Genomic DNA, 15,385 nt, shown 5'->3' with positions numbered 1-15,385 from the left:
CAGAGATATAGGCAGAGGGAGAAGCAGGCTCCCTGCAGGAAGCACGATGCAGGACCTGATCCCAGGATCCTGGGATCACTACCTGAGCCAAAGGCAGATGCTCAACCACTGAGCCCACCCAGGCGTCCCTCAACTTAGTTCTTATAACAATCCTAAGTGGTAATGAAGAGGATTATTTCTGATTATAGATAAGGAAGCTGAGGCTTCAGAGAAATTAAGTAGCTTGTCTGAGGCCATAGCTTGAATAATGATACCATCACGAAGGGCACCAAGGCAGTTGGTTTCTATAGCTTAAGGTCATGGCTGCTGAACCATACTTCTTTCTCTGGGTCATTTTATGAAGCCTAGAGATAGATTCCATGTATTTGAAGTGGAAAAGAATGGGCAGAAAATAAGAAATGTTCTCTATTCTATATAAAATAAAAGAATTAACCATGGGTGTACTCTTCTAGATTTCTTCGGGTTATATGTTAGATGTGTAATTTGTGTGATGAGTGAGATAAGCTTTTCTTGGATCAAAATAGTGTGACCTTGGGCAAAATATCTAATATCCCTGGTCATGCATTTCTTAATTGATGAAATGACAGGTAAAGGCTGGATTTGAAAGATAGAAAGATTGCTCTTCCCATTGGGTCTTTTATTTGGGTCCAGGGAAGTAGGGGAGAGGAAGAGAGAGCCTGAGAAAATTTGCCTGTCTCCTGCCCATGCACTTAGAGTCATAAATCCACCAGAAATGACTTTTTATGTACCAATGGAGTTTATAGCAATCTGTGCTGTAGAGAATGATTTTATTGGCTTTTAAGAATTTTCTCAAGTTGTAGTGTTACTGCAGCTACAAGGGGGATATTGCCTTGGCTGTGGTCAAACCTAGCTCTTCCTTTACCTGTGGTACCTTTTCGCATTTCCTTGATATAAGTAGCCCAGGACTGCATGTACTCTGAGGGGCCTTCCTGGCTGACCCTGTGGCCTTAGCCATGGGGCTGACCTCCTAGCAGGCAGCACCCCATCAGCCCCTGTCATGCTCACCGCAGTTTTTCATGACTTGTTGATTCAGCAAATAGGTTTTTGGCTAATTGACTTAGAGCTACTCTGCACCTAGAAAGAGCTTGGGAGATATTGTTGATTAAATAATGAATGAAAATCTGAAGTGAAATGAACACTTAGGAAAGTTATGCTTATGCATATTCTAGGACCAATTATTTTCAGTTTTTGGTGTAGCCAACTTGTCTCAGTCTAGTATAGGTGCTTTGACCAAGGAATGATGTAAGGTGACTAGGAGTGATGGGACACCCTGTTTGTGGGTAGGGTTTAGAAGAGGGTACCAGAGCGAACCTGGGGCCTCCGTGTCCATGTCCTAGCCAGCCAGTTTGTACAATTAAGAAGTAAGGTTAAATTCATAAGGTTTTATGTTGGCTCAGTCTCTCCCTAGTTTGGATTCAAGGCATTCCTGTAGTAGGTGAGTGTGTCCCAGTTAAATCCCCATTTATCAGCTGTGAGAAGAAAAACAGAAGTTCATGTCTCTGTTCCTTCCATCCTGGTCAAATTACATTCATAGTCAGAAAGGGAGCTCAGTACTGTCCAGCTAGAGTGCAGGTCCTAGAAGTAAAAACTTATGATGTTCCTTTCCTACCACAATCATTTGACCCTTTAATAAATTGAATTCATGTCTCTTGTTTTTGTAGAATAAGGGGGACACCTTGTTTAGCTTTGCAATCTTAAGAGTCTCATGTTCTGACTGAGCCAGTCAGGTGCTATCTATCTATCTATCTATCTATCTATCTATCTATCTATCTATCTATCTATCTAGCCTTGCAATCATTAATGTTTTTAATGGCATGATTTAAGGTATTTGTTGTGAAAATTTGATTGTACATACACGTAGAGGTATGATGAGCCCCATGTACTCATCACCCAGCTTCAATAATTATCAACGCTGTAATAGTTTTATCTGCCTCTCCCAAATACACAGTTTCTTATGGAATTATGAGAGGATCATGAGGATCATGTTAACTTCAAGTACTTCAGTATGCATCTCAAAAAAGGACTTTTTAATATGCTGCAATGCCATTATTATATTGAATGCAAATCAAATTTATTGTTCAATATTATCTGGTAACTAGTCCATTTTCGGAGACCTCTGATACCTTAGATTAGAAGTTAGGTCCAATCTGACGTACGATTCAATCTTCTTCTCTTTTTCTCCCAGGGATTAGGGATAGCACATGTGCTAGATGTACAGTGCTATATGCTTTCTAAACCCATATCCAGGAGTCTTACTGTATCTGCCTATGTCAGTTGTATTGAAGCTGTGAATGATTTGTGGGTCTGTTGGTGGCAGCCTGATTCCTTCTTTGCATATTTTTCAGTTGGCTTCTTCTCTAATGGGTTTCCTATCCATTGGCTATTCATTAAGTGAATCATTAAGGATTGCAAAAGGGCGATTTTCTAATTTTGTCACTTTTTTTGTTCCTTTTGGCTAGAACTTTTCTGTGTTGAAACTTTTCTTTATTCACTAGGTGTATTACCCTGAAATCAGTTTATACTGGAAATGTTTCTGGTATTTCCCATTAATTCTCTATTATCAGTGATGTTTGTGACCTAGTATTCTCCAGTGATACCTATTTTTTATTTTTCTTCTTCCTTTTCAATATGTTTAAATTAATTGAGTTACTATATTTTCTATAATAGCATGATTTTTTTAAAAGATTTTATTTATTTGATAGAGAGTGAAAAAGAATGAGCAGGGAAAGTGGGAGAGAAAAAAGGAGATGCAGACTCCCCACTGAGCAGGGAGCCAGATGTGGGGCTCTGTCCCAGGTTGCTGGGATCATGACCTGAGCCAAAGGCAGACACTTAACTGGCTGAGCTATCCAGGTACCCCTAATTGTGTGATTTCAATGGCTACATGTATAGCCATTTATATAAAGCCATCTTTATTACCCGATATTTTGTTGTTACACATTCTAATTTCTTTTAATTTTTTACTATTAATAATTTATTATTGCAGCAGGAACTGTGCTGAGCACTTGATTTGTAGTATGTCATTTAATCTTTGCGGTACCCCTGTGACACATCACTCTTTGGATATATCTGAATATTTATGTAGGATTGATTTTACAAAGTTGAATTTGTGGGTCAAGGGTTGAGATTTTTCAGATCATGGACACATCACAAAATTGCCCCTTAAAGTCTTCCTGTTAATTCTGTTGGTCCCTTCTGGATTTCAGCTTACCTTGAATCCAGGTAGGAGAAAAAAGAAATGACAAACTCATTGCCCATTTGGTGGTCCTTAGAATTCTAATTTTTTTCTCCCAGTCCTCCTACTATTACCATATAGTTCAGGATCTCACTTAGCTTCCCTGTGCATACTGTCCATGTATGATGTCACTCTGCCACACTCAGTTGATGCAGTGAGAAATCTTCCTGGTTTCATGTGGAAGATAGACTGGGCGAGATTATATGAAATAATAAACGAAGACTAGAGAATAAGCATAGAATGATCTAGGAAGCACTCACTCATACATTGACATGTTGAGTTGAGAAAGCAGTAAAGGGGACTTGAGAGACAGTGGCCAGTGAGTTAGAGAAAATACAGTGTGATATCAGAGGTGATAGGAGAGTATTCTAAGGAGTACGAGTGAATCAACAATGGAAATTTTTTTTTTAAAGTTTTATTTTATTTTATTTTTTTAAATTTTTATTTATTTATGATAGTCACAGAGAGAGAGAGAGAGGCAGAGACACAGGCAGAGGGAGAAGCAGGCTCCATGCACCGGGAGCCTGACATGGGATTCGATCCCGGGTCTCCAGGATCACGCCCTGGGCCAAAGGCAGGCGCCAAACTGCTGCGCCACCCAGGGATCCCAACAATGGAAATTTTTGAGAGATTAAGAAATTGAGTAAGATGAAGACAGATGTCATTGGTACAGTGTTGATTATCAGTTTCTATTGCATTGCAAATTAGACTGACAAATTAGACTGCTCAATGTGAGAGGCTAGAAGTAACAAGCGTAGGTAATTCTGGTCAGTAGTTTTTTTTTTTTTTTCTTTAAAGATTTTATTTATTCATGGGAGACACACACACAGAGAGAGAGAGAGAGAGAGAGAGAGAGAGAGAGATAGAGACACAGGCAGAGGGAGAAGCAGGCTCCATGCAGGAAGCCTGATGTGGGATCCAGGTCATGCCCTGGGCTGAAGGCAGGTGCTAAATCGCTGAGCCACCCAGGAATCCCTGGTCAGTAGTTTTGATGCAAAAGAAAATCAAGAAATGGGACAGTATTTGGGAGTAAAGAGTGATGTGGACTAAGGGAGAGTTTTTTTTTTTTTTTTTTTTTTAATTAAGCATGTTTGTGTGATTCTAGAAATGCCTAGTAAAGAAGGAAATGTTCCTGATTCAGGAAAGAGAAAGAGTAAAGAAGTGAAGTCCTGACCATGCCACAAAGAATTCAACTAGGACAATGAAGGGGAAGATCTTGCTTTTGTTTGGAGCAGGGTCTGCTTCCTCTTTAAGGAAAAAGGGAGAGAAGGCATATTTGCAGTTTGTCTTGCTTTTTTCCATTTTCTCCATACATTATTTGAGAAGATCAGTATATCTCATCATTGAAAAGACTGGATTAAGGGGGAAGAAAATGTATAAAATTGTTTTGGAGACTATATGCTTAGATGAGAATACAGAGCAGTGTTGGGCCTAATTCAGGCTTATAGTCACATGATCTTAAAGTGAAAATAGGCTATGAGTGAGTGTCTTTCCTTCATAGTGTTCAGTTGCTTTGGTGTAGGCAAAGAAAAGGTAGATGTCTAGACTGGAATGAATTGGAGTTTTGGGGTTTTCCCATCCTACAATGGTGGGAGGGAGGGGCAGAGGAGCTGGAGTGTTTGAAGGATGTGATTGCAGTGATCAACATGGAATTTAGGCAGGTGAGGAAGGGAGTGATGGATTGTGTGATGGTGCCAAGGATGACTGACTCAGGATCGCTGTGGATAATGGAACTTCAGAGGGGGTTCTAGAATATAAGCTGAGATGATAGAAGGTAGTGGTCAGGGATTAGATGTTTCTTCCAAATATTTGTTTATAGGTTGATTCATTTATGATCAGAACATTAATTGATCAACTACACTGTGTCAGGTTTTTCTTGAGGTACTGGGTAAAAGATGGTGACCAAACAATGGAGTCTGCTAACATGGAGTTTACCTTCCATGAGGAGGAGACAGACCACAGTCTCACATAAATTTAAAGGCTGAGATCTCTGTAGAATAAAGAGGAATAATGGAAAAAAGAGTGACTAGCACGCTATTGAGTGACTAGTCAGGAAGTTCTCTCAGTGTTGAGACAATTAGGCAGAGGTCTGAATGAGATGAAAAAGTGGGTCATTTAACTATCTTGGGAAGAGTGTTCTAGTACAAAAGACTGAGGTTAGAGTGAACCTGTGTGTTGAGGAGGAGGCCAGTAAGTAATCACCTTCAGGGAGAGCAGGAAGAGGTGACAGGTACGGGGTGGGGGAGGGTGCTCTTTAGTTGTGGTGAGGAGTTGGGTTTTGCTTTAAGGGTGATGTGAAACCATGGAGGGCTGGAGTATAGTTTGAAATTGGTCTTCTGAATGGATTGCTTGTGTGGGGTTGAAACACTGACTGGAGGTGAGGATTCAGGGTCTCAGCTGAGTTATTTCTCTAGGTGTTGGTTTGATCTCCATGGGGATGTCAGAATCACTGATAGAAATAGGGGTGGAAAACATAGTGATTGGTCAGGAAGTGAGGTATTCAGTGAATGGTGGAGAGGCAGTAGGGAATGACAAGGAGTTACTGTATGGCAAAAAGGTGAAGGATGGCAGGTGGTTTAGTCAATGGCAGGAGTTAAAAAGATGCTGATGGTTTCAAAGAAGAATAAATCATTTGACAGTGCTCAGGGGATCAAGGAAGTCACTCACACACTTCCTAACCCTACTAAATGTGGGATTTGACACAAAATGTCTCCATGTGATAGGACTGCTGGAGGAGAACTGACTGAATGACAGCAGGTTACTGTCTGTGTGAGCAGGTGCAGTTTCCTTCAGAGAGGCTGAGGCAGGGATTCTCAAGCTAGGGGACATTTGGCAATGTCTGGAGACACTTTGGTTTTTAAAACTGGAAGTGCAGTGGTTATGCTGTTCGCATCTAGTAACTAATGGCTAGTGATGCTGATAACATCCTATAGTACACAAGACACATGGGATTTTCTGTCCCAAGGTGTCAGTGGAGTTATGGTTGGGAAACCCTGGTTGAAGGATTGAGGGGTATTTGTTCATCGTGGAGCTGAAGTTCCAGGGAGCTATATGTCCCTCTCTTCCCCATTATTCCATAACCCTTTCTGATAATTTTTGGTTTGATATACACATACACATTTACTTGCACACACTCAAATATTCCTATATAGGGGAGCTCCTATCTATCTTATACAATTTCTGTCATACACAGTTTCTAAGCAAGCTACTTAGTTTCCTGGCTGTTTTCAGTCATAAGATGTGTAAGATGGGTATACTGCAACAATAATTAATCATTTGAGAACCGAGGGATGTGGTTTCCTTGTTTTTGGTGCCAGCTAGATACAGGGAAACAAGTTCTATAGAAGAAAAATCCTTTATTTCCTTTCAGAAAATATCATGGGAGACCAAAGAATGTTCTCTAGTGACCTAAAGGAAAGAAGAAAATAAAAAGGCCTCTTTTGCCTTGCTTTGTTATTCTACATATCAGAGGAAGATTTTTAAATGAGTTTTGGTAGATAGACTTTTACAAAATGGTGAAGGAGTAGGAGACCATAATTTTGTCTGGTCTCAGGAATTCAGCTAGATAGTTATCAAATCATTTTGAACACCCATTAACTCAACCAGAGATCTAAGAAAAGAATTGCTGCAATTCTGCAGATAGAAAGCAACCACTTTCTGCAAGAAAGACAAATGGAAAAATTCACTTCAAAAAAGAGAATAAGAGGCAGTATTGACTGCCAGGGACCAAATGAGATGGATATAAGTAAGATGTTGGAACTAGAGTTCAGAATAATGATTGTAAAGATGCCATGGGCTTGAAAAAAACATAGAAGACACTAGAGAATCCCTTTTTAGGTGAAATAAAAGAACTAAAATCTAATTAAGTCAAAATAAAAAAGGCTATTAATGAGATGCAGTAAAAAATGGAGTCTCTAACTGCTAGGGCAGAAGAATTAGTGATCTAGAAGACAAATGATGGAGAATAAAGAAGCTGAGAAAAAGAGAAACAACTACAGGATCACAAAGAGAGAATTTGAGATAAGTGATACCATAAAGTGAAACAATATTAAAATAATTCAGATAGAAGGAGAAGGAAGAATAGAGACTGAAGATATATTAGAGAAAATTACAGCCGAGAACTTCCCTAATCGGGAGAAGGAAACAGGGATTCAAGTCCAAGAAGCACAGAGAACCCCCCTCAAAATCAATAAAAATAGGTCAACACCTCGACATACAATACTGAAGCTTGCAAATCTCAGAGACAAAGAGAAAATCCTGAAAGCAGCTCTGGGACAAGAGGTCTGTAACCTACAAAGGTAGAAATATTAGGCTGGCAGCAGACCTATCCACAGAAACTTGGCAGGCTAGAAAGGACTGGCATGATATATTCAGAATGCTAAATGAGAAAAATATGCAGCCGAGAATACTTTATCCAGAAAGGCTGTCATTCAAAATAGAAGGGGAGATAAAAAGCTTACAGGACAAACAAATTAAAACAATTAGTGAGGGACACCTGGGTGGCTCAGCAGTTGGGTGTCTGCCTTTGGCCCAGGGTGTGATCCCAGGATACTGGATTGAGTCCCACATCAGGCTCCTTGTGGGGAGCCTGCTTCTCCATCTGCCTGTGTCTCTGCCTCTCTCTCTGTGTCTCTCATGAATAAATAAATAAAATCTTAAAAAAAAAAACAATTTGTGATCACTAAAACTGCCCCTGTAAGATATATCAAAATGGATCCTTTAAACAAAGAGAAATCCCCAAAATAATATAGACCAGAAATGATCAGAGGCAATATACAGAAACAGTGACTTTACAGGTAATACAATGGCACTAAATTCATATCTTTCAGTAGTTACTCTGAATGTAAATGGGTTAAATGCCCATTCAAAAGACACAGGGTATCAGATTGGATAAAAAAGCAGGACTGTTGATATGCTCTCTGCAAGAGACTCACTTTAGACCCAAAGACACTTCCAGATAGAAAGTGAGGGGGTGTAAAACCATTTATCATGCTAAATGACATCAAAAGAAAGCTGCAGTTGCACTCCTTATATCAGACAAATTAGATTTAAAACCAAAGACTGTAATAAGAGACAAGAAAGGTCACTATATCATAATTAAAGGATCTATCCAACAAGAAGATCCAACAATTGTAAATATTTATGCCCCTAACATGGGAACAGCCAATTATTTAAACCAATTAATAAAAAATTAAAGTACCACTTTGATAACAATACAATAATAACAGGGGACTTTAACACCCCACCCACTGCAATGGACAGATCATCTAAGCAGAAGATCAACAGGGAAATAAGGGCTTTGAATGACACAGATATATTCAGAACATTCTATCCTAAAGCAACAGAATACACATTCTTCTCGAGTGCACATGGAACATTCTCCTGAATAGACCACATACTGGGTCACAAAGCAGATCCCAACTGGTACCAAATGATTGGGATCATTCCTTGCATATTTTCAGACCACAGTGATTTGAAGCTTGAACTCATTACAAGAGGAAATTTGGAAAGAACTCAAATACATGGAGGTCAAAAAGTATCCTACTAAAGAACGAATGGGTCAGCCAGAAAATCAAAGAAAAATTTAAAAAATTCATGGAAGCAAATGAAAATGAGAACATTGTTCAAAATCATTGGGGTGAAGCAAAGGCAGTCCTAAGAGGGAAGTATATTGAGCAATACTCAAATGCACAATCTAACCTGACACTTAAAGGAGCTAGAGAAAGAAAGAATGGCAAATAAAGCCTAAACATGGCAAGAAAGAGAATGAATAAAGATTAGAGCAGAAATCAATGAAATAGAAATCAAAAGAACAGATCAATGAAAATAGGAGCTTGTTCTTGAAAGAATTAATAAGATTGATAAGCCCCTAACCAGACTTACCAAAAAGAAAAGAGGAAGGACCCAAATAAATAAAATTATGAATGAAAGAGGAGAGATCACAACCAATATGAAGGAAATACAAAAAATTATAAAAACATGTTATAAACAAGTATATGACAACAAATTAGGCAATCTGGAAGAAATGGGTGCATTGCTAGAAACATATAAGCTACCAAAACTGAAACAGAAAGAAATAGAAAACCTGAACAGACCTATAACCAGCAAGAATATTGAAACAGTAATCAAGAATCTCTCAACAAGAGTCCAGGGCCAGATGGCTTCCCAGGGGAATTCCACCAAACATTTAAAGAAGAATTAATGCATATTCTTCTGAAGCTTTTTTCAAAAAATGGAAATGGAAGGGAAACTTCAAACTTGTTCTGTGAGACCAACATTACCTTGATCCTAAAACCAGACGAAGACTCCAGCAGACAGGAGAATTACAGACCAATATCCCTGATGAACATGGATGCAGACATTCTCAATAAGATACTAGCCAATAGGATCCAACAGTACATTGAAAGGATTATTTACCACAACCAAGTGGGATTTATTCCTGGGCCACAAGAGTGCTTCAGCATTCACAGATCAATCAATGTGATACACTACCTTAATAAAAGAAGGGACAAGAACCATATGATCCTCTCAATAGATGCAGAGAATGCATTTGACAAAGTACAGCATTTGTTCTTGATTAAAAGTCTTCACAGTGTAAGGATAGAGGGAACATACCTCAGCATCATAAAAGCCATCTATGAAAAGCCTGCAGTGATATATTCTCAATGGGGAAAAACTGAGAGAGGAAGGTCAGGAACATGACAGGGATGTCCACTCTCACCGTTCAACATAGTATTAGAAGTCCTAGCCTCAGCAGTCAGACAACAAAATGAAATAAAAGGCATCTGAATTGGCAAAGAAAAATCAAACTCTCAGTCTTTGCAGATGACATGATATTCCATGTGGAAAACCCAAAAGACTACCTCCAAATTGGTAGAACTCATACAGGTATTCAGCAGTGGCAGGATATAAAAGTCAAGGCAGGGATGCCCAGGTGGTTCAGCGGTTGAGCGTCATCTGCCTCTGGCCCCGGGCGTGATCCTGGGATCCCGGATCGAGTCCTGCATTGGGCTCCTTGCAGGGAGCCTACTTCTCCCTCGGCCTGTGTCTCTGCCTTTCTGTCTTCTCTGTGTTTCTCATGAATAAATAAAATAAAAAAAAAGTCAATGCACAGAAATCAGTTGCATTTCTACACACTAACCATGAGACTGAAGAAAGGGAAATTAAGAAATCGATTCCATTTACAATTGCATCAAAATCTATATGATACCTAGGAATAAATATAAGCAGAGAGGCAAAAGATCTGTACTCAGAAAACTATAAGACGCTCATGAAAAAAATTGAGGAATTCCTAAAGAAATGGGAAAACATTCCCACACTCACAGATTGGAAGAAAAATATTTTAAAAATATCTATGCTGCCTAGAGCAATTTGCATTCAGTGCAATCCCTATCAAAATGCCATCAACATTTTTCACACAGCTGGAACAAATAATCCTAAAATATGTATGGAACCAGGAAAGACCTCAAATAGTCAAAGGAATGTTGAAAGAGAAAACCAAAGCTGGCGGCATCACAATGCTGGACTTCAAGCTCTATTACAAAGCTAATCATCAAGACAGTATGGTACTGGCACAAAAACTGGCACATAGATCATTGGAACAGAATAGAGAACCCAGAAATGGACCCTCAACTCTATGGTCTACTAATCTTGGACAAAGCAGGAAAGAATGTCTAAGGGGGAAAAAAAGTCTCTTCAACAAATGTTGGGAAAATTGGACAGCCGTATGTGGAAGAATGATACGGGACCATTCTTTACCCCATACACAAAGATAAACTCAAAATGGTTGAAAGACCTAAATGTGAGACAGAAATTCATCAAAATCCTAGAGGAAAACATAGGTAACAACCTCTTTGACCTCGACTATAGCAACTTCTTGCTAGAAAGGTCTCCAAAGGCAAGGGAAACAAAAGCAAAAATGAACTATTGGGACTTTATCAAGATAAAAAGTACAGCAAAGGAAACAGTTGTCAAAGCCAAAAGACAACTGACAGAATGGTAGAAGATATTTGCAAATGTCTTCTCAGATAAAGGGCTAATATCCAAAATCTATAAAGAAGTTATCAAATCCATCATCTAAATAACAAATAATCCAATCAAGAATCAGGCTGAAGACATAAACAGACATTTCTCCAAAGAAGACATACCAATGGCCAGTACACATATGAAAAAGTGCTCAACATCACTTAGCATCAGGGAAATACAAATCAAAACCACAATGAGATACAACCTCACACCAGTGAGAATGGCTAAAATTAACAAGTCAGGAATCAACATGTTGGCGAGGTTTGGGAGAAAGGGCAACCTCTTAAGACTGCTGGTGGGAGTGCAAGATGTTGCGGCCACTCTGGAAAACAGTAGGGAAATTACTCAAAAAGTTGAAAATAGAGTTACCCTATGATCCAGCAATTGCACTACTAGGTGTTTATCCCAGAAATGCAAATGTAGTGATCCAAAATGGCACCTGCAATCCATGTTTACAGCAGCAGTGTCCACAATAGCCAAACTATGGAAAGAGCCCAGATATCCATCAACACATGAATAGATAAAGAAGATGTATACATGCACACACACACACACACACACACACACACACAAAATGTAATACTGCTCAGCATAAAAAAAAAAGAAATACTGCTATTTGCAATGATTTGGATGGAACTAGCGGGTATTTGCTAGCAAAATAAGTCAATCAGAGAAAGACAATTTTATATTCTCACTCATGTAGAATTTAAGAAACAAAACAATCATAGAGGAAGGGAGGGAAAAATAAAACAAGACAAAATCAGAGAGGGAGTCAAACCATATAATAGACTCTTAGTCATAGGAAATAAACTGAGGGTCACTGGATGAAAGGAGGGTTGGGGGAGATGGGGTCCCTGGGTGATGAACATTAAGGAGGGCATGTGATACAGTGAGCACTGGGTGTTAGTATGAGACTGATGACTCACTGAATTCCTCCTCTGAAACTAATAATATACTATATGTTAATTAATTAATTTAAAGAATAAAATGAAGCGCCAGGAAAATTGTATGACTAGTATCCTGATAGATATTTATACATTTGAAATTTAGTTGTTCTAACTGAAATACAGACTTGGACCTCATTTTGCACAATCACAAGCTTAACATGCTTTTTACATTTTGAAAACTATTCAGAACAAAAATCAAGAAGAATGTGCAACATAGACCTTCCATTACCTTCCAATCCTAAAATATTTACTGTTTGACCCTTTATGGAATGAAAAAGTTTGTTGATCTCTGGTATAGATGTATTTTCTATCTAGTTTTGACCATGATAAGAGTATTTGTCACAGAGTCATAGCATTGTATTTATTTAGAAATCCTAAAACTATTTATTGATACTCCTTATGTGCAAGTGGCTACATTTGCAGGATATATGCTGGTTGTCAGAGAGTTTATTTTAGTACGAGGTGTAGGTTTTTATTTTTTTTAAGCATTTATTTGAGAGAAAGAGAGAGAGCCAGGAGTGAGGGAGGGGCAGAGGACAAGGGAGAAGCAGGCTCCCTGCTGAGCAGAGAGCCTGAGGTGGGGCTGGATCCCTGGATCCTGGGATCATGACCTGAGCTGAAGGCAGATGCTTAACTGACTAAGCCACCCAGGCACCTGCATCATTACAGAAAGTACTAAGAAGGGTTTCAAAAAAGTATGGGAGGGGGTCATTGAAGGATTTTTTGGATAAGTGATTTTAATCTAACTTTGAAGAGTGAATCCACCAATTGGAAGGATGGGCAGGAGCTGGGCAAGAACTGAGAGGCACTTGTGGCCCTGAAACGGATCCTTTCTTATACCAATGACTAATGGAGAATCAGCTAAATCAATTTCTAAAGGATAATAAATTAGAGAGAGAGTAGTATCAGATATGGATTAGGAACTTGCAGTTGTTGTGTTGTCCCAGATGAATCTAAGGTATAGCTAGGTTTGAGAACCATGGCACTAGGTTGATGCAGGCCCTTTGGGGTCCTCTGCCAGTGACCTCTTCTCATGCATCTTTTTTGTCTCTTTGATGGAAATAAAAACTAAAGTTTGCACCTAGTGTAGAGCTATGGTTCTGGGGAGCATGTGAGAAAATTTTGAGTCTGTACGTCTTTCTTCAGGGTGATGTGTTGGCTGGCTAACTCTTTCCTCAGGGGTAAGGGCCTTTGTCTGCCTACTGTCCCCTCATTCCCTGTCCCTCCCCATGGCCATGCCAGAGACTGTGAATGTCAGTTATTGATATTTCTTAGCTCACTTGGTGGTTGCTAACTGCTCCCTCAGAGAGCCATCAGCAGTGTAAACAAAGAGGAAGGAGGGTTACCAATGAAATCCAAAAAGTTGGGCACTCTTCAGGTGGAAAATGTGCAGCCAATCATGTGGCCTCTTTTGGGGCAGGAGATGTTTTGGGAGATGGGAGAGCAAACCAGATGTGACTTTTTCCAAGTGGAATCCCAGGCCTCAGACTGCAGTTCTCTGTGATTGGGAAGCTGCTGTCGGTGCATGTGAGTAGCCTTGGCAACAGTGATGCTCACTTGTGTTTTCTAGGCCTCACTCCTCTGGGATGGTTCTGAGCTAGGTGACCTGCCAGTGTTCCTTCCTAATGACTGTTTCATCTGCAGGGCGAACTCTGTTGGAGAAGTTGTTCAGCCAGCAGGAGAACGGGCCTCCAGAAGAAGCAGAGAAGTTTTGCTCCCGGATTATTGCTATGGGCCTTCTACTTCCTTTCAGTGACTGCTTCAGGGAACCCTGTGATCGAAATGCCCAATCAAGTTCAGCTCCGTTTGATGTAAGTAGGAACATTTACTTCTCTGTCTGTGAGGCAGATTGCAGTAAAAAAAGCAACTGTGAAGTGTGTGCCCAATCACTCTATAATTTAAAAACCAACATGTGATGCAAGCCATTCTCTCCACTCAGCACTAAGCATGTCGGTGTCTACGCTTTCCTTGAATAATCTTAAGTATATTGGCCAAACCTCCTTTTCTTAACAGATGGCCACACTCTTGACAGTTTTCCAGCCTGTTTTAATCAGTGATGATTTTAAAGTGTCTATAATTCAGGACTGCTGACTTTGCTGGTTGTGGACATTACTTCAGAAGCAGTACCATAGGGCTACAGCTTTGTTCCCTGTAGGCCTCTGGTTTCCATGGACACCTAGAACACTATTTCAGTGCGATCATAGCTCATCTGTTATTAACTATTGGTATGAAGCAGCGCTGTCTGCTTCTTCCCTAGCTCCCATTCACCAAGAGAATAGTGATTATTGCAGAGCAGTAATCCAAAAGGCATATAATTCCTAATGAATATCAGCACAGCTGGATTATCATTTTCAAGACAGGTTATTGCTAATCTTTCTCAGGTATGTGGTACATGTGTGATATTGGTAGTTGTGTTGAGTCTGCATCTAAAACCCAGATATAGGGGATCCCTGGGTGGCTCAGCAGTTTAGTGCCTGCCTTCGGCCCAGGGCCTGATCCTGGAGTCCTGGGATTGAGTCCCACGTTGAGCTCCCTGCATGGAGCCTGCTTCTCCCTCTGCCTCTGTCTCTGCCATTCTCTCTCTCTCTCTCTCTCTCTGTATATGCCTCTCATGAATAAGTAAATAAAATCTTAAAAAGAAAATAAAACCCAGATATATAAGAATTCTTCTGTATGATTTTCTCAATAAAAATTGAAGGTCTAGTTGGCTCACTTGTGTGGAGCCCAGTATTTATAAGGCAGAGTAATGGGTTCTCAACCATATGGGTTAGTTGCAGTTGTTCTTTGCTTCTGACTATACCCTTCTTCTGTGCCTTCAGTATATGTACTGTTGACCAATGAATGAGACACTGGTGAATTTTGAAAGACGATGAGTCCCAACTGAGATTAAGGTATAATAGTAAATAATAATATGTCTATGTGTCCTGTATTTCTTCCTCCTCTTCTTCATACATTATGACCTATGTTCTTCCTTGATCTCCCTTCAGTATTAGAATTAATCATAGAAAATATTGTGAGATCTTCTTGATACTTCTTCCTATGTGAAAGAAGTTTCCTCAGTGACTTGTGAAAGTTGCTTAAGATCTTTTTATTTATTTAAGTATTTTAAAATGACATAGCTAATTACTGCTAGGTAGATCTTTCTCTTCTGTGGGAA

The 15,385-nt window shown here is 39.6% G+C and overlaps 1 protein-coding gene across 8 annotated transcripts in view; it reads left to right on the top strand.

Annotated features, from left to right (window-relative positions):
• Positions 1–15,385, top strand: part of FMN2 (formin 2) — a 370,841-nt gene that overhangs the window by 26,751 nt on the left and 328,705 nt on the right. For all 8 annotated transcript variants that reach the window (XR_012032920.1, XR_012032921.1, XM_072830426.1 and 5 more), the window contains exon 2: positions 13,873–14,039. Coding sequence is in view for 6 of the 8 variants with exons in the window: in XM_072830426.1 (XP_072686527.1) it covers positions 13,873–14,039 (167 nt within the window). In the remaining 2 variants the exon portion in view is untranslated. The remainder of the gene's footprint in view (positions 1–13,872; positions 14,040–15,385) is intronic.

The sequence above is a fragment of the Canis lupus genome, chromosome 6 (assembly GCF_048164855.1).
Source record: "Canis lupus baileyi chromosome 6, mCanLup2.hap1, whole genome shotgun sequence".
Classification (NCBI taxonomy): Eukaryota; Metazoa; Chordata; class Mammalia; order Carnivora; family Canidae; genus Canis; species Canis lupus.
The sequence above is the reverse complement of the archived record's forward strand: the minus strand, read 5'-3'. Positions and strand labels throughout refer to the sequence as shown.